At 45.3% G+C, this 23,362-nt stretch overlaps 1 protein-coding gene across 12 annotated transcripts in view; it reads left to right on the top strand.

The window, feature by feature from the left end:
- Positions 1-23,362, top strand: part of pou2f1a (POU class 2 homeobox 1a) — a 141,232-nt gene that overhangs the window by 12,666 nt on the left and 105,204 nt on the right. For 9 of the 12 annotated variants that reach the window (XR_013820330.1, XR_013820333.1, XR_013820334.1 and 6 more), the window contains exons 5-14: positions 615-732; positions 828-919; positions 2,431-2,592; positions 2,670-2,811; positions 3,438-3,577; positions 7,114-7,293; positions 13,226-13,304; positions 13,398-13,620; positions 17,321-17,394; positions 18,075-19,464. Coding sequence is in view for 1 of the 12 variants with exons in the window: in XM_079864035.1 (XP_079720161.1) it covers positions 615-732; positions 828-919; positions 2,431-2,592; positions 2,670-2,811; positions 3,438-3,577; positions 7,114-7,293; positions 13,226-13,304; positions 13,398-13,620; positions 17,321-17,394; positions 18,075-18,349 (1,485 nt within the window). In the remaining 11 variants the exon portion in view is untranslated. Of the gene's footprint in view, positions 1-614; positions 733-827; positions 920-2,430; positions 2,593-2,669; positions 2,812-3,437; positions 3,578-7,113; positions 7,294-13,225; positions 13,305-13,397; positions 13,621-17,320; positions 17,395-18,074; positions 19,861-23,362 lie in introns of those variants that run through there. The other 3 variants (XR_013820331.1, XR_013820332.1, XM_079864035.1) reach the window with 3 other exon arrangements.

Here is a 23,362-nt window from a genome sequence, read left to right as displayed (position 1 = left end):
ACGGTGTGTTTTTGCTCACACCAAAAAAGGGGCAAATTTGACAAGCTCTAATAAATGATCTCGTGTTCTGAGCTGATGTTTCGCACACACATTCTGGGGACATCAGAGATTTATATTACATCTGGTGAAAAGAGGCATAATATGTCACCTTTAACATTCCAGTCACTGATGATTAATGTACACATGTCTCTCTCTCTCTCGCCCCCCTCTCTCTCTCTCTCGCCTCTCTCTCTCTCGCCTCTCTCTCTCTCGCCCCTCTCTCTCTCGCCCCTCTCTCTCTCGCCCCTCTCTCTCTCTCGCCTCTCTCTCGCCTCTCTCTCGCCCCTCTCTCCTCTCTCTCTCTCTCTCCTCTCTCTCACTCCTCTCTCTCACTCCTCTCTCTCTCTCTCGCCCTCTCGCCCCCCCTCTCTCTCTCTCTCTCTCCCCCTCTCTCTCTCTCTCTCTCTCTCTCTCTCTCTCTCGCCCCTCTCTCTCTCTCTCGCCCCTCTCTCTCTCTCGCCCCTCTCTCGCCCCTCTCTCTCTCTCGCCCCTCTCTCGCCTCTCTCTCTCTCTCTCTCTCTCTCTCGCCCCTCTCTCTCGCCCCTCTCTCTCTCGCCCCTCTCTCTCTCTCTCAGGGTTTGGCTCCTCAGGGCCTGAACCTGCAGCAGTTTGTGTTGGTTCCGTCGGGTCACTCCATCAGTCCTCAGATCCAGCCTCAGTTCATCATCTCTCCGTCTCCTCAGGGTCAGACCGGTACGAGTGTGTGTGTGTGTGTGTGTGTGTGTGTGTTAGACTGATGATGATGATGATGATGATGGTTCTGACCCGTCCTGTTCTCCTGTTCTCAGGTCTCCTGCAAGCTCAGAATATTCTGACTCAACTACCTCAAAGCCAAGCCAGCCTTGTGCCGACGCAGACCAGCCTCACGCTCACCACACAGGTCTGACACACACACACACACACACACACACACACACACACACACACACAGACACACTCATCACACACACTCATCACACACACACACACACACACACACACACACACACTCACATTCATCACACACACTCATCACACAGGTCTGACACACACACACTCATCACACTCACTCACTCACACACACACTCATCACACTCACTCACTCACACACTCTCTCTCACACACACACACACACACTCACACTCACACTCACTCACCACACAGGTCTCACACACACACACACTCATCAGACACACACACACACACACACTCACTCACTCACCACACAGGACTCACACACACACACACACACACACACACACACACTCACTCATTAATCAGACACTCATCACACATACACACACACACTCATCACACAGGTCTGACACACACACACACACACACACACACACTCACTCACTCACCACACAGGACTCACACACACACACACACACACACACACACACTCACTCATTAATCAGACACTCATCACACATACACACACACACTCATCACACAGGTCTGACACACACACACACACACACTCATCACTCACACACACTCATCACTCACACACACTCATCACTCACACACACTCTCACACACACTCACTCACACACACACACACACACACACACACACTCATCACACACACTCATCACACACACTCATCACACAGGTCTGACACACACACTCATCACACACTCATCACACTCACTCACACACTCACACACACTCACACACACACACACACACACACACACACACTCACCACACAGGTCTCACAGACACACACACTCATCACACAGGTCTGACACACACACTCATCACACACTCATCACACACTCACTCACACACACACTCACACACACACACACACACACACTCACCACACAGGTCTCACAGACACACACTCATCAGACACTCATCAGACACTCATCACACACTCATCACACACACACACACACACACACACACACACACACACACACTCACTCACTCACTCACTCACTCACCACACAGGTCTCTCACACACACACACACACTCATCAGACACTCATCACACACACACACTCATCAGACACTCATCACACACACACACACACTCATCACACACACTCATCACACACACACACACACACTCATCACACACACTCATCACACACACTCATCACACACATCACACACGCACATCACACACATCACACACGCACATCACACACATCACACACACACACACACACACACACATCACACACACACACACACACACACACTCATCACACACTAACCAAGTCGAGTCTCCTTCATTTATACAGCGCTTTAACAGAGTTTCACAGCAGCTTTACAGTGATAACAGGAGATTGATTGATTCACTTCTGTTGTAAAGATCATGAGTTATTAACTTAGCGGCCGCTAACTGGTGTTTGCCGGAGTGTGTCTGACTGGTGTCTGCATGTGTGTGTGTGTCAGGCGGCGACCCCGACGAGGAAGATCGCAGCGATGCCGTCTCCGGCGTGTCCCGGCCCGAAGCGAGCGGACGGCCCGTGTGTGGAGGAGGCCGGCGACCTGGAGGAGCTCGAGCAGTTCGCCAAGAGCTTCAAGCAGAGGCGCATCAAGCTGGGCTTCACTCAGGTGACCCTCGCCCTCATCCACTCGCGAGTGCCGTGTGCCGGCGCGCGACGCTAACGTGTCCGCCGTGTGTGTTTCAGGGGGACGTGGGGCTGGCGATGGGGAAGCTCTACGGGAACGACTTCAGCCAGACCACCATCTCCAGATTCGAGGCCTTGAACCTGAGCTTCAAGAACATGTGCAAACTCAAACCCCTGCTGGAGAAATGGCTCAACGACGCAGGTGAGATGCTGAAAGATTTTTAGAACTATATCTTTATTGTTATCTTTATAGTTATCGTCCTTGGTGTGAACGGGCCTTTAGAACGCCCTATTACTGTCATGAGTGAATATTGTAGAAATATCCCACACCTGTAGTAATACAGGTTTGCAAGGCCTCACAAAATGATGTTTACAAAGAGGTCCAGCAGGAGGCGCTGTAGGAGTGGCGGAAATCTCGTTCATAAACGCTGCTTTATCAGGACAAATAGAGATTAAATCAAAATAAATAACATCGAAACTTTTCTAAAGACAGTCAGTTCCCTTCAAAGAAACATTGATATAAAAGCGTGCAGTGCTCATGTTTACTCAGCGATGTCAAAGCCTTTCGGAAAATCCACCTGTGCTGGGCAGTGTTGATATTGGGATGCACTGTATATATAATTTGACAGTTTAACCTCTCCATCTTCACGGTCTCAGTAACACACACACCTGAGCCTCACCAGTGAACAGTGTAAAGCAGAGTTTGACCCTCTCTACAGTCGCGCCGCGTCCCCAGCGCTGTTAAAGCACACACACCGCTGGACCGCCCAGCGCTAGGACGCAGGTCGAGGCATTTAACGGAACGCTTCTCGCTCTGTGTTTCTGCAGAGAACATGTCTGCCGACTGCGTGGTGTCGAGTGCGAGCGAGATGTCTCCGGGTCTCTGCGAGAGTCTGAACCGGCGCCGTAAGAAGCGGACCAGTATCGAGACCACCATACGCCTGGCCTTAGAGAGGAGCTTTCTGGAGGTGAGCGGGTCTCCTGACCACTAGAGGGCTCCTAAACCCCAACCAACCTGATCCTGACCCTGACCCTAACCAACACCGACCCGAACCAACCTGACCCTGACCCTAACCAACACTGACCCTAACCAACCTGACCCTGACCCTAACCAACACTGACCCGAACCAACCTGACCCTGACCCTGACCCACACTGACCCTGACCCGCACTGACCCTGACCCGCACCAACACCCACCCTGACCCTGACCCGCACTGACCCTGACCCGCACTGACCCTGACCCTGACCTGCACCAACACCCACCCTGACCCTGACCCACACTGACCCTGACCCGCACTGACCCTGACCCACACCAACACCCACACTGACCCTGACCCACACTGACCCTGACCCGCACTGACCCTGACCCGCACCAACACCCACACTGACCCTGACCCACACTGACCCTGACCCGCACTGACCCTGACCCGCACCAACACCCACCCTGACCCTGACCCACACTGACCCTGACCCACACTGACCCTGACCCACACTGACCCGCACTGACCCTGACCCGCACCAACACCCACCCTGACCCTGACCCACACTGACCCTGACCCACACTGACCCTGACCCGCACTGACCCGCACTGACCCTGACCCGCACCAACACCCACCCTGACCCTGACCCACACTGACCCTGACTCGCACTGACCCTGACCCGCACCAACACCCACACTGACCCTGACCCACACTGACCCTGACCCACACTGACCCTGACCCACACTGACCCTGACCCACACTGACCCTGACCTGCACCAACACCCACCCTGACCCTGACCCACACTGACCCTGACCCGCACTGACCCTGACCCGCACCAACACCCACCCTGACCCTGACCCGCACTGACCCGCGCTGACCCTGACCTGCACCAACACCCACCCTGACCCTGACCCGCATTGACCCTGACCCGCACTGACCCTGACCCGCACCAACACCCACCCTGACCCTGACCCGCACTGACCCTGACCCGCACTGACCCGCGCTGACCCTGACCTGCACCAACACCCACCCTGACCCTGACCCGCACTGACCCTGACCCGCACTGACCCGCGCTGACCCTGACCTGCACCAACACCCACCCTGACCCTGACCCTGACCAGCACTGACCCTGACCCGCACTGACCTCCTAAACCCTAAATCTTTCGCATTTATGAAGGATTTAAACTATCCACACTTAAAACTATCCAAACAACCAAATGCCTGCGGATGGCAACGGTTGCTGAGGTAGGATTGGTAATTGATGTTTTTGGGGCGGGGCTTAGCAAAGTCATTTGAATGTTCTGAATTTTCCTTTGTTTATATACTTTAGAACAGGGGTTCTCAAAGTTTTGATAGGTGAGGGCCAATTTAGGAACCCAACATTGAACTGAGGGCCGCCAAAGGGGCGGGGGAGAAAAATAAAAAAAAAATACTGAAAAGAAAATCCCATTTGAAATAATTGTAATGACCAGGTTGCATCTCTACAGTTTACATTTATTGCAATAAACACATTTTAATTTATAACTGAGGCCAAACCTGGCAAAACTTGTGAAAATCTTGAGAAAAATTGCAATGCAAACAAAATCCCTGGGGTTCTCTACCCTCAACAGACAAATTTGGGATATAACAGTCCTGTGTGCAGTCCATTTCAAGTACAAACTTATTTAGAACAAACAGTCTCAGGCTGCCTTGCTTCTTATCAGCATAGGCCTTATTCAGGGGCAATTCCAGCTACCAAAGCGGGACAGGGACAGGGACAGGGAGAGAGAGAGAGAGAGAGAGACAGAGAGAGAGACAGAGACAGAGACAGAGAGAGAGAGAACAGAGAGAGAGAGAGAGAGAGAGAACAGAGAGAGAGAGAAACTTTTCAAATAGAAGCTTACCAAACAAGTCATCATCATTCATATCTATCAACCTGTCAGTCGCGTTTCCATATACAGATTTGCGCAAATGTTTTGCACTATTATTATCTATCTTTTTTAACCCGTAATTGAAAAATGAAAAATGAACGGTTGTTGTCTTTTTAAAATGCAAAGTTGAACACCAAAATTTTAATTTGAACTGGCTAACGTTACACCAACTGCTGCGCAAAAAAGTAAATATCGACGAATTTTCAGATTTTTGTTTATGATTTTTTGCCCCTTTATTAAACATTTAAAATATTCACAAATTAATATGGAAAACATGTCGATTTTACTGGTTTTCTAAGGCCAAATTAGAACCTGGAATTGATATTTTTCCCACAGTGCTGAATGAGAAGAGCCACAGCCCACAGAAAAGTGAGTTATAGGATAATGATAATAAATGTGTCTGAAAAAACAGCGAGGCATTTTAATTGTTTATTAATAAACTATTGTTTTCTAAGTGTCGGCTAAAAACATATCTCCAGCTGTTAAGCAGATGCGCTTTTAGAGAGAAATGCACCTTTAAGGATTACATAATCAGAAGGTATTAGCTTTCGATTCGAGTTTCAAGCTTTAGCCTACATAGGCTATATTTAGTTTCAGTTCTCGCGCTCCAGGTCACGGAGATCATGAAAGCGCGTAGGCTACTGATTGTTTTATTTTATTTTACAAAAGCACAACGTTTTATTGTTATTATGAGTTTACACAAATAAAAGTAGTTGCGAATAATGTATTATTATTTTCTGTATGACCAGAAATGATAGAGTATTTTAAGTTGTTTCCACTGTTGATAGGAAAATGCAAGTGTTCGCGCCCGCGAAAAATTTGAAAGGTATGGAAACGCGTCTATTAAGCTTGTCATTAAGTTACTTGTCACTTGCGATCAGTCGGACCACACCTGTAATTACCGCTTATGCCTATAGATGCCGCTAAACTAAACCACTAAACAGAGATTAATTTTTTCAAAACAATGTAATGTTACAGTTTTAACGGTTTTACAGATGTTATCAGATGTTATCGCGGGCCGCCAGAAATGTTTCTGCGGGCCGCCATTGGCCCGCGGGCCGCACTTTGAGAACCTATGCTTTAGAATATTCCAGTGTTATACTTAAAATCATCAAAAAAGAAACTTTAATGCTTCATGCAGTTTTCGCCCAAAGACAGCCATAAATATTAGTATCGTAATTTTAAAGTTGTACTGTAAAAAATGCATGATATTATTTTTCTTAAATACTTATTTTTTTTATTTTACTGTGAAGTAACACAAAAGTAAAATTTTAATCCTCTATTTATTTACTTCACAATATTCCAAGCAACAAACGTGTTATACTTCAAATCAACAAAAGAGAAACTTTTAGGCTCCGTGCGGTTTTCCCCCAAAGACAGCCATGAATATTAGTATTGTAATTTTAGTTAAACTGTAAAAAAATTCTTAAAGTGAAAATAATACAATAGTAACATTTCTTGTTTTGTTTAATAGTTTCAATCTTTTATCTTAAATTCATTTAGTGACGGAAGCATGGACAATTTAAAATTATTTAGCAGATTATTCCAAGCAGCAGAAGTGTTGCAGTCAGTGATTGTGTGATGTGATGAAGCGGTTTGTGTGTGATCTGCAGCAGAGTCAGAAGCCGTCGTCAGAGGAGATCACACTGATCGCAGATCAGCTCAACATGGAGAAGGAGGTGGTGCGAGTCTGGTTCTGTAACCGCAGACAGAAGGAGAAGAGGATCAATCCTCCCAGCAGCTGCAGCGGGTCACCATCAGCCATCAAAGCCATCTACAGCAGCGCCAACACCGTGAGTCACGATCCAGAGTCACTTCACATCACACAGTCACACGCCGTATGAACCAGAGTCACTTCACATCACACAGTCACACACCATATGAACCAGAGTCACTTCACATCACACAGTCACACACCGTATGAACCAGAGTCACTTCACATCCCACAGTCACACACCGTATGAACCAGAGTCACTTCACATCCCACAGTCACACACCGTATGAACCAGAGTCACTTCACATTCCAGTCACACACTGTATGAACCAGAGTCACTTCACATCACACAGTCACACACCGTATGATCCAGAGTCACTTCACATTCCAGTCACACACCGTATGAACCAGAGTCACTTCACATCACACAGTCACACACCGTATGATCCAGAGTCACTTCACATTCCAGTCACACACTGTATGAACCAGAGTCACTTCACATCACAGAGTCACACACCGTATGAACCAGAGTCACTTCACACCACACAGTCACACACCGTATGAACCAGAGTCACTTCACACCACACAGTCACACACCGTATGAACCAGAGTCACTTCACATTCCAGTCACAAACCGTATGATCCAGAGACACTTAACATCACACAGTCACACACCGTATGAACCAGAGTCACTTCACATCCCACAGTCACACACACCGTATGAACCAGAGTCACTTCACATCTCAGTCACTCACTGTATGAACCAGAGTCACTTCACATCACACATTCACAAACCGTATGAACCAGAGTCACTTCACATCACACAGTCACACACCGTATGAACCAGAGTCACTTCACATTCCAGTCACACACTGTATGAACCAGAGTCACTTCACATTCCAGTCACACACTGTATGAACCAGAGTCACTTCACATATCAGTCAAATTCCGTATGAACCAGAGCCACTTCACATCCCACAGTCACACACCGTATGAACCAGAGCCACTTCACATCCCACAGTCACACATCGTATGAACCAGTCACTTCACATCCCACAGTCATACATTGTATGAACCAGTCACTTCACATCCCACAGTCATACATTGTATGAACCAGAGTCACTTCACATCCCACAGTCATACATTGTATGAACCAGTCACTTCACATTCCAGTCACACACCGTATGAACCAGAGTCACTTCACATTCCAGTCACACACCGTATGAACCAGTCACTTCACATCCCACAGTCACACACCGTATGAACCAGAGTCACTTCACATCCCACAGTCATACATTGTATGAACCAGTCACTTCACATCCCACAGTCATACATTGTATGAACCAGAGTCACTTCACAGCACACAGTCACACACCGTATGAACCAGAGTCACTTCACATCCCACAGTCACACACCGTATGAACCAGAGTCACTTCACATTCCAGTCACACACCGTATGAACCAGAGTCACTTCACATTCCAGTCACACACTGTATGAACCAGTCACTTCACATCACACAGTCACACACCGTATGAACCAGAGTCACTTCACAGCACACAGTCACACACCGTATGATCCAGAGTCACTTCACATCACAGAGTCACACACCGTATGAACCAGAGTCACTTCACATCCCACAGTCACACACCGTACGAACCAGAGTCACTTCACATTCCAGTCACACACCGTATGAACCAGAGTCACTTCACATTCCAGTCACACACTGTATGAACCAGAGTCACTTCACATCACACAGTCACACACCGTATGATCCAGAGTCACTTCACATTCCAGTCACACACTGTATGAACCAGAGTCACTTCACATCACACAGTCACACACCGTATGAACCAGAGTCACTTCACATCACACAGTCACACACCGTATGATCCAGAGTCACTTCACATCACAGAGTCACACACCGTATGAACCAGAGTCACTTCACATCACACAGTCACACGCCGTACGAACCAGAGTCACTTCACATTCCAGTCACACACTGTATGAACCAGAGTCACTTCACATTCCAGTCACACACCGTATGAACCAGAGTCACTTCACATCACAGTCACACACCGTATGAACCAGAGTCACTTCACATTCCAGTCACAAACCGTATGATCCAGAGACACTTAACATCACACAGTCACACACCGTATGAACCAGAGTCACTTCACATCCCACAGTCACACACACCGTATGAACCAGAGTCACTTCACATCACACAGTCACACACACCGTATGAACCAGAGTCACTTCACATCTCAGTCACTCACTGTATGAACCAGAGTCACTTCACATCACACATTCACAAACCGTATGAACCAGAGTCACTTCACATCACACAGTCACACACCGTATGAACCAGAGTCACTTCACATTCCAGTCACACACTGTATGAACCAGAGTCACTTCACATATCAGTCAAATTCCGTATGAACCAGTCACTTCACATCCCACAGTCATACATTGTATGAACCAGAGTCACTTCACATCCCACAGTCACACACTGTATGAACCAGAGTCACTTCACATCCCACAGTCATACTTTGTATGAACCAGAGTCACTTCACATCCCACAGTCACACACCGTATAAACCAGAGTCACTTCACATTCCAGTCACACACCGTATGAACCAGAGTCACTTCACATCCCACAGTCACACACCGTATGAACCAGAGTCACTTCACATCCCACAGTCATACATTGTATGAACCAGAGTCACTTCACATCCCACAGTCATACATTGTATGAACCAGTCACTTCACATTCCAGTCACACACCGTATGAACCAGAGTCACTTCACATCTCAGTCACACACACCGTATGAACCAGTCACTTCACATCCCACAGTCACACACTGTATGAACCAGTCACTTCATATCACAGAGTCACACACCGTATGAACCAGAGTCACTTCACATCACACAGTCACACACCATATGAACCAGAGTCACTTCACATCCCACAGTCACACACCGTATGAACCAGAGTCACTTCACATCCCACAGTCACACACCGTACGAACCAGAGTCACTTCACATTCCAGTCACACACCGTATGAACCAGAGTCACTTCACATTCCAGTCACACACTGTGTGAACCAGAGTCACTTCACATCACACAGTCACACACCGTATGATCCAGAGTCACTTCACATCACACAGTCACACACCGTATGATCCAGAGTCACTTCACATCACACAGTCACACACCGTATGATCCAGAGTCACTTCACATCACAGAGTCACACACCGTATGAACCAGAGTCACTTCACATCACACAGTCACACGCCGTACGAACCAGAGTCACTTCACATTCCAGTCACACACTGTATGAACCAGAGTCACTTCACATCACACAGTCACACACCGTATGAACCAGAGTCACTTCACATCACACAGTCACACACCGTATGAACCAGAGTCACTTCACATTCCAGTCACAAACCGTATGATCCAGAGACACTTAACATCACACAGTCACACACCGTATGAACCAGAGTCACTTCACATCCCACAGTCACACACACCGTATGAACCAGAGTCACTTCACATCACACAGTCACACACACCGTATGAACCAGAGTCACTTCACATCTCAGTCACTCACTGTATGAACCAGAGTCACTTCACATCACACATTCACAAACCGTATGAACCAGAGTCACTTCACATCACACAGTCACACACCGTATGAACCAGAGTCACTTCACATTCCAGTCACACACTGTATGAACCAGAGTCACTTCACATATCAGTCAAATTCCGTATGAACCAGAGCCACTTCACATCCCACAGTCATACATTGTATGAACCAGAGTCACTTCACATCCCACAGTCACACACCGTATGAACCAGAGTCACTTCACATCACACAGTCACACACCATATTAACCATAGTCACTTCACATCCCACAGTCACACACCGTATGAACCAGAGTCACTTCACATTTCAGTCACAAACCGTATGATCCAGAGACACTTAACATCACACAGTCACACACCGTATGAACCAGAGTCACTTCACATCCCACAGTCACACACACCGTATGAACCAGAGTCACTTCACATCTCAGTCACTCACTGTATGAACCAGAGTCACTTCACATCTCAGTCACACACACCGTATGAACCAGAGTCACTTCACATCACACAGTCACACACCGTATGAACCAGAGTCACTTCACATCACACAGTCACACACCATATGAACCAGAGTCACTTCACATCCCACAGTCACACACCGTACGAACCAGAGTCACTTCACATTCCAGTCACACACCGTATGAACCAGTCACTTCACATCCCACAGTCACACACACCGTATGAACCAGAGTCACTTCACATCTCAGTCACTCACTGTATGAACCAGAGTCACTTCACATCACATCACACATTCACAAACCGTATGAACCAGAGTCACTTCACATCTCAGTCACACACACCGTATGAACCAGTCACTTCACATCACACAGTCACACACCGTATGAACCAGTCACTTCACATCACACAGTCACACACCGTATGAACCAGAGTCACTTCACATTCCAGTCACACACCGTATGAACCAGTCACTTCACATCACACAGTCACACACCGTATGAACCAGAGTCACTTCACATCTCAGTCACACACACCGTATGAACCAGAGTCACTTCACATCACACAGTCACACACCGTATGAACCAGAGTCACTTCACATCACACAGTCACACACCATATGAACCAGAGTCACTTCACATCCCACAGTCACACACCGTACGAACCAGAGTCACTTCACATTCCAGTCACACACCGTATGAACCAGTCACTTCACATCCCACAGTCACACACACCGTATGAACCAGAGTCACTTCACATCTCAGTCACTCACTGTATGAACCAGAGTCACTTCACATCACATCACACATTCACAAACCGTATGAACCAGAGTCACTTCACATCTCAGTCACACACACCGTATGAACCAGTCACTTCACATCACACAGTCACACACCGTATGAACCAGAGTCACTTCACATCTCAGTCACACACACCGTATGAACCAGAGTCACTTCACATCACACAGTCACACACCGTATGAACCAGAGTCACTTCACATCACACAGTCACACACCATATGAACCAGAGTCACTTCACATCCCACAGTCACACACCGTACGAACCAGAGTCACTTCACATTCCAGTCACACACCGTATGAACCAGAGTCACTTCACATCTCAGTCACTCACTGTATGAACCAGAGTCACTTCACATCACATCACACATTCACAAACCGTATGAACCAGAGTCACTTCACATCCCACAGTCACACACACCGTATGAACCAGAGTCACTTCACATCTCAGTCACTCACTGTATGAACCAGAGTCACTTCACATCACATCACACATTCACAAACCGTATGAACCAGAGTCACTTCACATCTCAGTCACACACACCGTATGAATCAGAGTCACTTCACATCACACAGTCACACACCGTATGAACCAGAGTCACTTCACATCACACAGTCACACACCATATGAACCAGAGTCACTTCACATCCCACAGTCACACACCGTACGAACCAGAGTCACTTCACATTCCAGTCACACACCGTATGAACCAGTCACTTCACATCCCACAGTCACACACACCGTATGAACCAGAGTCACTTCACATCTCAGTCACTCACTGTATGAACCAGAGTCACTTCACATCACATCACACATTCACAAACCGTATGAACCAGTCACTTCACATCACACAGTCACACACCGTATGAACCAGTCACTTCACATCACACAGTCACACACCGTATGAACCAGAGTCACTTCACATATCAGTCAAATTCCGTATGAACCAGAGTCACTTCACATTCCAGTCATACTTTGTATGAACCAGAGTCACTTCACATCCCACAGTCACACACCGTATGAACCAGTCACTTCACATCCTTAAACCGTAGCTGCAGACCAGTGAAGTGAGTGATCGATTATTGACGAGTGATTGCTTGTTTCCAGGTGTCCAGCACGAACACGTTAACAGTGAACTCTGTTGTTCCACTGACCGCCAGCAACATCTCAAACTTCACACTCAGTGGTGCGTTTATCCTCTTTTCACAGTTTTATGTGGCTCTATATTCCTCATGTGAGCTCATGAATGATGTTTAATGTGTGTGTGTGTGTGCTGTAGGTGGTGCTCTGACTCAAGTGACATCACACACACCGTCGGTCATCTCCATGGCGCCCGCCATCGCTACGCCCGTGACGTCGTCGTCACTCAGCCCGTCCGTCACCAGTGTGAAACAGGAGGCAGTTTCCACGGCAACCACGGTCACGCAGGGGGCGGGGCAGTTCCTGGTGACGGGCACAGGATTTAACCCAACGTTCATAACACCCTCGCAGCTGACGCAAGGGTGAGTGTGTGTGTGTGTGTGTGTGTGTGTGTGGGTGGGGGGGGGACTTTGGGGGTCCAAAACATGTCCAGGACACATTTCTGCCCAAAATTAAGAAATAATAAGTCATAACCAGTGTGCAGTGACTTTTTGTGTTTTATTTGTTTTATATTTTTAGAATATTTATTTATATTAGAGTAAAGAGTATTCCACTTCTGCAGCTTCACACACACCTAACTTTACAGATCTATTCATATATATATATACAGTGAGGAAAATAAGTATTTGAACACCCTGCTATTTTGAAAGTTCTCCCACTTAGAAATCATGGAGGGGTCTGAAATTGTCATCGTAGGTGCATGTCCACTGTGAGAGACATAATCTAAAAAAAAAAATCCAGAAATCACAATGTATGATTTTTTAACTATTTATTTGTATGATACAGCTGCAAATAAGTATTTGAACACCTGAGAAAATCAATGTTAATATTTGGTACAGTAGCCTTTGTTTGCAATTACAGAGGTCAAACGTTTCCTGTAGTTTTTCACCAGGTTTGCACACACTGAGGAGGGATGTTGGCCCACTCCTCCACACAGATCTTCTCTAGATCAGTCAGGTTTCTGGGCTGTCGCTGAGAAACACGGAGTTTGAGCTCCCTCCAAAGATTCTCTATTGGGTTTAGGTCTGGAGACTGGCTAGGCCACGCCAGAACCTTGATATGCTTCTTACAGAGCCACTCCTTGGTTATCCTGGCTGTGTGCTTCGGGTCATTGTCATGTTGGAAGACCCAGCCTCGACCCATCTTCAATGCTCTAACTGAGGGAAGGAGGTTGTTCCCCAAAATCTCGCAATACATGGCCCCGGTCATCCTCTCCTTAAAGGGGTCATGAACTGGATTGTTTTATTATTTTATAATGTTGCCTGGGGTGCCCTTATAATGTTAGTATGATTTTTACATCAAAAATTGTCATAATTTATAAATAAAAGCCATTTTTCCAAGCCTGATTTCAGCCTCAGATTTGAACGCTCCGTTTTAAGGGGCGTGTCTGCTTTGAGACTGCAGTGCAAACGCCCACTGCTGTGATTGGCTGACATGCTTGCATATAAAATAGCTAGTATTACATGAACTCTCTCCAAAACTTTTACTACGTTTTTACTATTACAGCTATCGAGATTAACAAATCGTGAAAAGTATCGTTTAAAGCATTATATTTAAATCTATTCCATCACATGAAAGGTTGCAGCATGATGAGCACTGAGCAGATGACAGACAGTCTGTTGATCGCGTGAATAAAGATCTTATCATTGCAACGCAATTTTTGCACTCTCACAAATGCTTACACCAAATCACAATGCAAACACGATGTGAGTACACAGTAAGAGCTTCGTTGTGTAGTGTAACAGTGTCATTATTTCATCACGAGTTTGGTTGTGTCCAGATAAGCTCTGGCGGCTCGCGCTGTGCTGTTTGATTGACAGCTTGGGCGAAAGGGATCGTTCTTTGATCGCTTTCTGTATATAATTTAATAACAGTTTAAAAAAGATTATTTTCATAATACTACGAGAAATTATGTGAAGTTGATCGTTTAGTCACTGATGCATAAACAGTATTGAGCGATTTTAAGAGAAATATCTGAACTTGAATAATTACACCGAAATCACTGATCGCAGATCAGGCATTAGAATACACATGGTTACTTACATGTTGCTGGCAGATCCGTCGGGAAATTGTGATTGACTGATTTAATAAAGTTTAACCATGCTGGAATCCGAAGGAAGCTTATGCAGACTGTCTTCTTCCACAAACAGGCACGCACAATATTTAGTAAACAGCATGTTTATTGCTTGGAAGTAGCTCGATCCGGTTTAGCAATCATCATGTCGTCCTATGTTATTTAGCATGTTTGGGCGAATCGGTGGGCGGGGCTAAACAGGCCGTGTTGAAGTAGGCGTTGATCTTCTTTTGTGGAGGCGGTGTTTTATCCTCTTTGACGTCATTGTTCCCCACTTTGAAAAACGAGGCGTTTGCTGAGCCTGATGTCTATAAAAGCTTTTATTGGACTAACAAGGTAGTTTTCAGTTCTGAAACTTACAGGATATTATTATAGTATGATGATCTCTTATATGTCAAAAGCTCAAGGAAAATTTGATTTCTCAGTTCATCACCCCTTTAATCCAGTGCAGTCGCCCTGTCCCATGTGCAGAAAAACACCCCCAAAGCATGATGCTACCACCCCCATGCTTCACAGTAGGGATGGTGTTCTTGGGATGGTACTCATCATTCTTCTTCCTCCAAACACGTTTAGTGGAATTATGACCAAAAAGTTCTATTTTGGTCTCATCTGACCACATGACTTTCTCCCATGACTCCTCTGGATCATCCAAATGGTCATTGGCAAACTTAAGACGGGCCTTGACATGTGCTGGTTTAAGCAGGGGAACCTTCCGTGCCATGCATGATTTCAAACCATGACGTCTTAGTGTATTACCAACAGTAACCTTGGAAACGGTGGTCCCAGCTCTTTTCAGGTCATTGACTAGCTCCTCCCGTGTAGTTCTGGGCTGATTTCTCACCTTTCTTAGGATCATTGAGACCCCACGAGGTGAGATCTTGCATGGAGCCCCAGTCCGAGGGAGATTGACAGTCATGTTTAGCTTCTTCCATTTTCTAATGATTGCTCCAACAGTGGACCTTTTTTCACCAAGCTGCTTGGCAATTTCCCCGTAGCCCTTTCCAGCCTTGTGGAGGTGTACAATTCTGTCTCTAGTGTCTTTGGACAGCTCTTTGGTCTTGGCCATGTTAGTAGTTGGATTCTTACTGATTGTATGGGGTGGACAGGTGTCTTTATGCAGCTAACGACCTCAAACAGGTGCATCTAATTTAGGATAATAAATGGAGTGGAGGTGGACATTTTAAAGGCAGACTAACAGGTCTTTGAGGGTCAGAATTCTAGCTGATAGACAGGTGTTCAAATACTTATTTGCAGCTGTATCATACAAATAAATAGTTAAAAAATCATATATTGTGATTTCTGGATTTTCTTTTTTTTTAGATTATGTCTCTCACAGTGGACATGCACCTACGATGACAATTTCAGACCCCTCCATGATTTCCAAGTGGGAGAACTTGCAAAATAGCAGGGTGTTCAAATACTTATTTTCCTCACTGTATATATATATACATATACATATATTCTGGAGGGTTGTTTATATATCATTCGCCTGATTTATACAATATTTTACTCTTAAAAGCATGGTGAAAATGTATTTGTTTTCAGTCTGTTGACAGTATTTTCTGAGTTATTGAGTAAAAAATCCAAAATCCCCCTGGAAAAACCTTAAACTCTAATATGTTAACAAAATCAAACAAGGGTTTTGAATCTGGCTTTATCCAGTGTTCAGAATCTGTTCTGGAACTGTATGCAAATTAGTGCATATTTAATTAGATCGTGCCTGCATATTTAAACATAACATTTCAGAAAACCTGTAATATAAAACAATTGTCTTAATATGCTGCGATTATTCAAGTAGGGAAAGATCACCACATGATTTGCCTGTTTTTAGGTTCGTTAAATGTTCTGTTCTCAAACTCTCATGAGTGGAGTGTTATACTTCCGTGTGAATCAGAGGTTTTGTTGGTCACATGACACTGAAAGCTCCGCCCCCAGTGCTGTGGTGACTTCACCGTGTTGATCATGTGATTTCTGCTTGTGTTGTGCAGTGGGACGCTGTTGAGTTTTTCTCCTGCTCTGGGAAACACGTTGATGAACAACAACACACTGGCCACCATCCAGGGTATGACCTCTGACCTCTGGGTCTACATTTATTCACTGTATAGATAATCTCAACTGCTCGATTATTTACAGTCAAACCAACATTCATTCACACAGCTTCAACATTTCTCACATTATCAGTTTATTCGCTATAGTTTAGAGAATGGTACTAAAGAGCTCAGAGTTATGAACTCAGTTGATATTTGACTGGTTTTGTCCGTCCTTCTGTTATACTGTCTCACACATGAATTATGTTGAATATCTGTCAGCTGTTAAATTTAACTACACAATTAGATAATACCAGTTTAGCTCAACCAATCACCAAGCAATGCTTCATTGTGTTCAGTCTGTGTGTGAAAAGAGCATTAGCAATTAAAGAAAACACACTTCAGCAAAACATGATCAGCTCAAAGTGTCCCAATCATTTCTGCTCCCAATGTCACTGGTAGTCTCTGTATGAAGAGTTATTGGGTGTAATATGTCCCAGTTTACTTTATTCTGCTCTCCTCACTCACAGAAATGAGCTATAGTGTCCTGATCACACTAGTGGAACAATATCACACATGATATCTGTGTCTGAATAATTTTTGGTTTGACTGTGTGTTGTCTCAAAATGTAATAGAGGCGGTCGATAATATGAACATTAACATCATGATTGTGTTGTGAAAGCAGCGCTATATAAATTAACGTGTGTGTGTTCAGCAGCTCTTGCGTCGGGCGGCGCTCTCCCTCTGACGTCCTTCGACGGAAACACCGGCCTCCTATTCGCCAACACCAGCGCAGGAAGCCCCGCCCCCGGCCTGATGACCACGCCCTTCTTCCTCAACCCCTCCAGCTTCTCTCTGCTGCCAGCCAATCTCCTGTCGGGGGGCGGGGCAGGAGGCGGAGCTCTCAACCTGCACGTGACCAGCGACGTGCAGCAGAGTCCCGTTGCCATGACGACGAAGAGCGTGGCCTTGGCCTCGAAGGCCCAGTGAGCGCGTGTGAGCGCGACTAACCCTGTTGCTATTACCAAAAACACTTCTGACCGGCGCGGTGAGCGCGGGACTGACGCCACGCGCTCGGGATGAACTCTACTTTTGCATTATTTCTTAAACTAACGTCTAAATTAACCAAAAATGTGAGACTTTTTCCTGACGGCAGATTCTCCTCGAGAGATTATTTCACGTAACAGAGTTTATATTGACTTTCTACGAGGGTTTGTGTTGTTTTTATTTGCGGCTCTGCAAAACGGGCCGATTGTAGATGATTTATAACCAAAAGCATTTCAGATGTTTTATGTTGCGCGTCGAAGACTTTTAAACTAGTGCTCTAACTCCACATCACTTTATAAACGCGGTTAGAAGGCTTTAACTAGTGATAATCGCCGCAGCGAGCGCGTCTCCTGTGAGGAATGCAATCCGCCACGCGTGTGTCTGACACTGGCTCTGATCATTCATCTATTACACCTGTGTGATCCACCTCTGCATGTCCTGTCTCACCTCATCCTGGATGTGGAGCGTTCAGTCCCCGGTTTCTAGTGTTCAGGATCGCTTCAGGAACACTACAGCGTCTCAGACTGGTGTAACTCACTGATCTCCAGTCTGTGGAAGCTCGTTTCTCTCAGAATACAAAAATTAAAAAGGTAATTGCAACTTTCTCACAATTCTGATTTTTTTTCTTCAGAATTGCAATTATTGGTACGAATTTTTTGTACTTCCCAGTAACCAAGTCAGACTTCCTGGTCGGATTTCCGAGAAACCAAGTTGGAGTTCCGAGAACCAAGTCATACTTCTGTGGATTACCTTTTTTATTTTTTATTCCGTCAAACGAGCTTCCATAAGATTCACCCTGAAACTGTTACTCGAGACTGTGATGTGATGTTGCAGTGATTTGTTTGTTTCTGTCATCAGTTCATCACACACACACACACACACACACACACACACACACACACACACACACACACACGCGCGCTTCATAGAGTTTGAGTCGTTGGAGAATCGGAACGGATGCAAACAGAATCACAAAAGCTGCAACCAAAGTTAGTCACAGAGACGTGAGGTCAGAGGTCAGAGACGTGAGGTCAGAGGTCAGAGACGTGAGGTCAGAGGTCAGCGCGTGTGTGTGTATAAATACCTCCAGCACTGATCTTCAGAATACTACTGTGTACAGTCCTTTACACTCGTTTCTCCTTCATCTGTGTGTTTATCTTCATCTTCTGCTCTCTCCTCCACATGAGCCGCTCTGAGGCGTTCAGCGGCGTTACGGTTATTCATGAACATGACACTGTTGAAACGCAAGGCGGCGACATTGATCTATTAATATCATTCTTTTCCATTCTGCTTTTGTGAAGTTTAATATATGAAATATTGCAGTGTCTTTAGTTTCATCTTTAGCGGCGTTATTGTTTTCTGCAGGAATGAAAACCAAAGATTCCCTCCGTTTCTTCTCATCATCTTCATCATCTTCACTCACACACCCACAATATATTCCAGGATTATATATAGATATAAATATAAATATGTAAAAAAAAAAAAAGTTTATTTTGTGGTTCCCAAAGCAGAAGTCCTCTTGAGGATGAAAACCAAAGATTATTCACTTTCTCTTTTACTTTCCATTCATTTCTTTTATGTATAATTCATTGGGAGTCAGTCACATGCTCGTCTTGATGATCCAGTAACCGGTTATTGATTTAATGATGGAATATTAATAATGTTCTCACTGCATGAGAAGAAACAGCAGCGTCTCAGTTTCCTGTCGTTCTCATTGTGTTTCAGACGATGTGTGTTTCTCTGAAGAATGTGTTTCATATCATCCAGAAGGGCTACACACACACACACACTCACACTCACACACACACACACACACACACACACTCACTCACTCAGACTCACACACACACACACACACACACACACACACACACACACAGTTCTGTTGTTCCTCCGCAGGGTTCTCTGCTGTTTCTCGGGTTGGTCGTTCTCATGATCTCTAGAGTTTCTGTGTTTCGCTGTTGATGAGTTTGTCCTGTTGCTGTTGCTGTAGATTTCATTAAATGTTTTCCTCAGACTGTTTCTCTGTGTGATCTGTTCTTCTTCTGAGTCGAAGCTTCAAAACTCATCATTTACTGACAAGTGCAGTGAAAAAGATCATTTTATTAACAAGCTGATGACAAAATTACAGACACACAAAGTAACAACAACAAAATGAAATACAGTGAAATTCTCAGTTTTAAAAGAGTAAATGCATCATGTTATTAAAAGAGCCGCGATAAAGACACACAACATCAAACTCAGTGAATCTCAGATTTCACCACAGAAACACCAGAAAATAAGTCTATCTTCAGGAACATATTCTATATTAAAAATAAAGGATATTTAACAGTAATGATGGTTCCATGAGGAACCTTCAACATCCGTGAATCTCTCCACTCCACAGAAGGGTCTTCAGATTATTAAAATGGTTCTTTTAAGAAAGGTGAAAATCCCAAAATTGTTTTTCGGCATCGCTGTGAATAAAATACATTTGGAAGCTTTATTTAAGAGTGTACAATATTACACTAATGAGACTCGTCCAGAATTAATCATTAGTTGAATCACATGATGTTTAATCGTTTGCTCAATCAGATTTACTGTCAAAGGCTTTACATGGATCTCCCGGCTTCAATGGTGGGGATGCCATGTCTGCTGAACTGAGCCTTAAGCGTTTCTATGACAGCACGACTGTGTAAGTCTTTCAACTTATCTACCTCAATGAATTCTGAGTAGTAGTCCACCAGCAAAACATAATGGTTTCCTTCAAACTCAAACAGGTCTGAAGCTACTTCTTCGAATGGAAGATCAGGTGTTTCTGTTGGTTTGAGTGGTTGTCTAGGCAGCCGGCTCTGAAAGTCTGCACACTTGCCGCAGTTCTTCACCATTTGCTCGATTTCCGAACTCATGCCTGGCCAGTACAGGACCTCACGCGCTCTCTGCTTACTCTTCACTATTCCTAAGTGAGACTGATGTGTAAGCTTCAACATGTGTTCTCGCATGGAAGGAGGTACCACTATACGCAGGCCTTTATAGACAACACCATCTGAAGCTGCAAGCTGGCTTCGAGAGTCCCAATATGGTTGTACTGCATTAGGCGCGTCACGCCTGTGGTCTGGCCAGCCTTGTTGGATTGTTTGCTGGAGGCAGCTGAGCTCCTTCTTTATGCCGTTCTGGAGCTCTGTATATTTCTGCTCACTGACTGAAACAAAGTTGAGCATGGAGATACACTTGAAGCCCTCCATCTCTGGCTTGTTCTCTGGCAGCTGAGCTCTAGACAGTGTGTCCGGCCGTTCCATGTCCTTTCCTCGTCTGTATTTAACAGTCAGATCATACCACTGCAGACGAAGACGCATTCTCTGTATCCGCATTGGGGTAGAGAGCAGTGGCTTTCTGAAAATGTCTTCCAGAGGCTTATGGTCATTGAACACTGTGACGTGGTTTCCAAATATGTAATTATGGAACTTGACAAAAGCATGAACTATTGAGAGCATCTCTTTCTCAATTTGCGTGTAGCGCGTTTCTGTATCTGTCAGTGACCTGGATGAGAATGCAACTGGATGACTTGCAGTAGAACCGCACCGAGGCCGTTGCTGCTGGCATCACAGAAAAGCTCAACAGGTTTGGACGGATAAAAAAAACGTAGCACAGGGGACTTCGTGCATAAGTCCTTGAGTTTGTCAAAGGCTTGCTGTTGTGCTGGTTGCCATGCAAATTCAACATCAGCTTTCAGGAGCTGTCTCAGTGGAGCATCAACTTCGCTGAGGTTTGGCAAGAATTTTGACAGGTAGGTGACGAACCTCAGGACACCATCCTTGTCTGCTGGTTCTGGCATAGACTTGACAGCTTCTATCTTCGCTGGGTCTGCCCTCAGACCATCTGATGTTATTAGGTGTCCCACGTAGGGCACAGAAGATTGTTTGATGTGGCATTTGTCGAAGTTGAGACTCCGATTATAGCTTGTTGCTCTCTGAATTACTTTGTGAAGGATCTCATCATGGTCCTTTGCTGAAGGTGCTGCAATGAGAATGTCGTCCATGACACTGATTGCCCCACTGATGCCCTCAAGCATTTCATCCATAATGCGCTGGAAAATTTCCGGTGTGCATTTCAGGCCAAAAGGAAGTCTAAGCCACCTAAACCTACCAATGGGCGTGTTAAAGGTTGTCAGAAGTGATGATGCTTCATCTTGTTCTATTTGCAAGAAGCCAGATTTAGCATCCAAAACCGAAAATACTTTAGCACCAGGCATTGCAGAGACAACCTCTTTGATGGTGCGTATTGGGTAATGTTCTCTCTTTATGACTTTATTTAAGTCACTCGGGTCAATGCAGATCCTTATCTTGCCATTACGTACAGCTGCTACCATCGAACTCACCCACTCGGTCGGTTGGTTGAATTTTGTGATGTATCCATCTTTAACCATCTCTTGTAGCTTCTTTATTATTATTTTTCTCAGTGCAGCTGGTTGTCGGCAGACAGAATGGACCACACATTTTTAATTGTGTATTTGCCCGGCAAGGTTCCAGTAGTGTGAGTCAGCTCTAGATACTTTTCTAGCCCATCTGTAACATTTTGTTTTACTGTTATTTGACCGGAATGCAACTTTTTATTTTCTTTCCTAGCAGGTTGCAGTGCATCAAGCCGCGTCACTAAACCTAAGTCTTCTGATGTTGAACCACTGAGCACATTTTCTTGAGAAATGTCCACAATCTCGAATTCTGCAGTAATTCAGTATTCTTGTACTGACCAGAAGGTCAACTGCAGCTATTGGCTTTAGCTTTGTGATTAGAGTAGGACTTTAGCACTCGATTAAAGCATTTAAGCTCACCATTGTGCGGAAGTGTCTGATAATTGTTTAAAGTCAGAGTGTTACATTTTGCACCAGTATCAATTCTGAATGGTACTTTTTGAGACAGAATTTCAATATCTGCTGTCCACTTATCACTCTGCTCTTCTGTTTGTGTGACATTTATG

The sequence above is a fragment of the Squalius cephalus genome (genome assembly GCF_949319135.1).
Source record: "Squalius cephalus genome assembly, chromosome: 2".
Taxonomy (NCBI): domain Eukaryota; kingdom Metazoa; phylum Chordata; class Actinopteri; order Cypriniformes; family Leuciscidae; genus Squalius; species Squalius cephalus.
The sequence above is the reverse complement of the archived record's forward strand: the minus strand, read 5'-3'. Positions and strand labels throughout refer to the sequence as shown.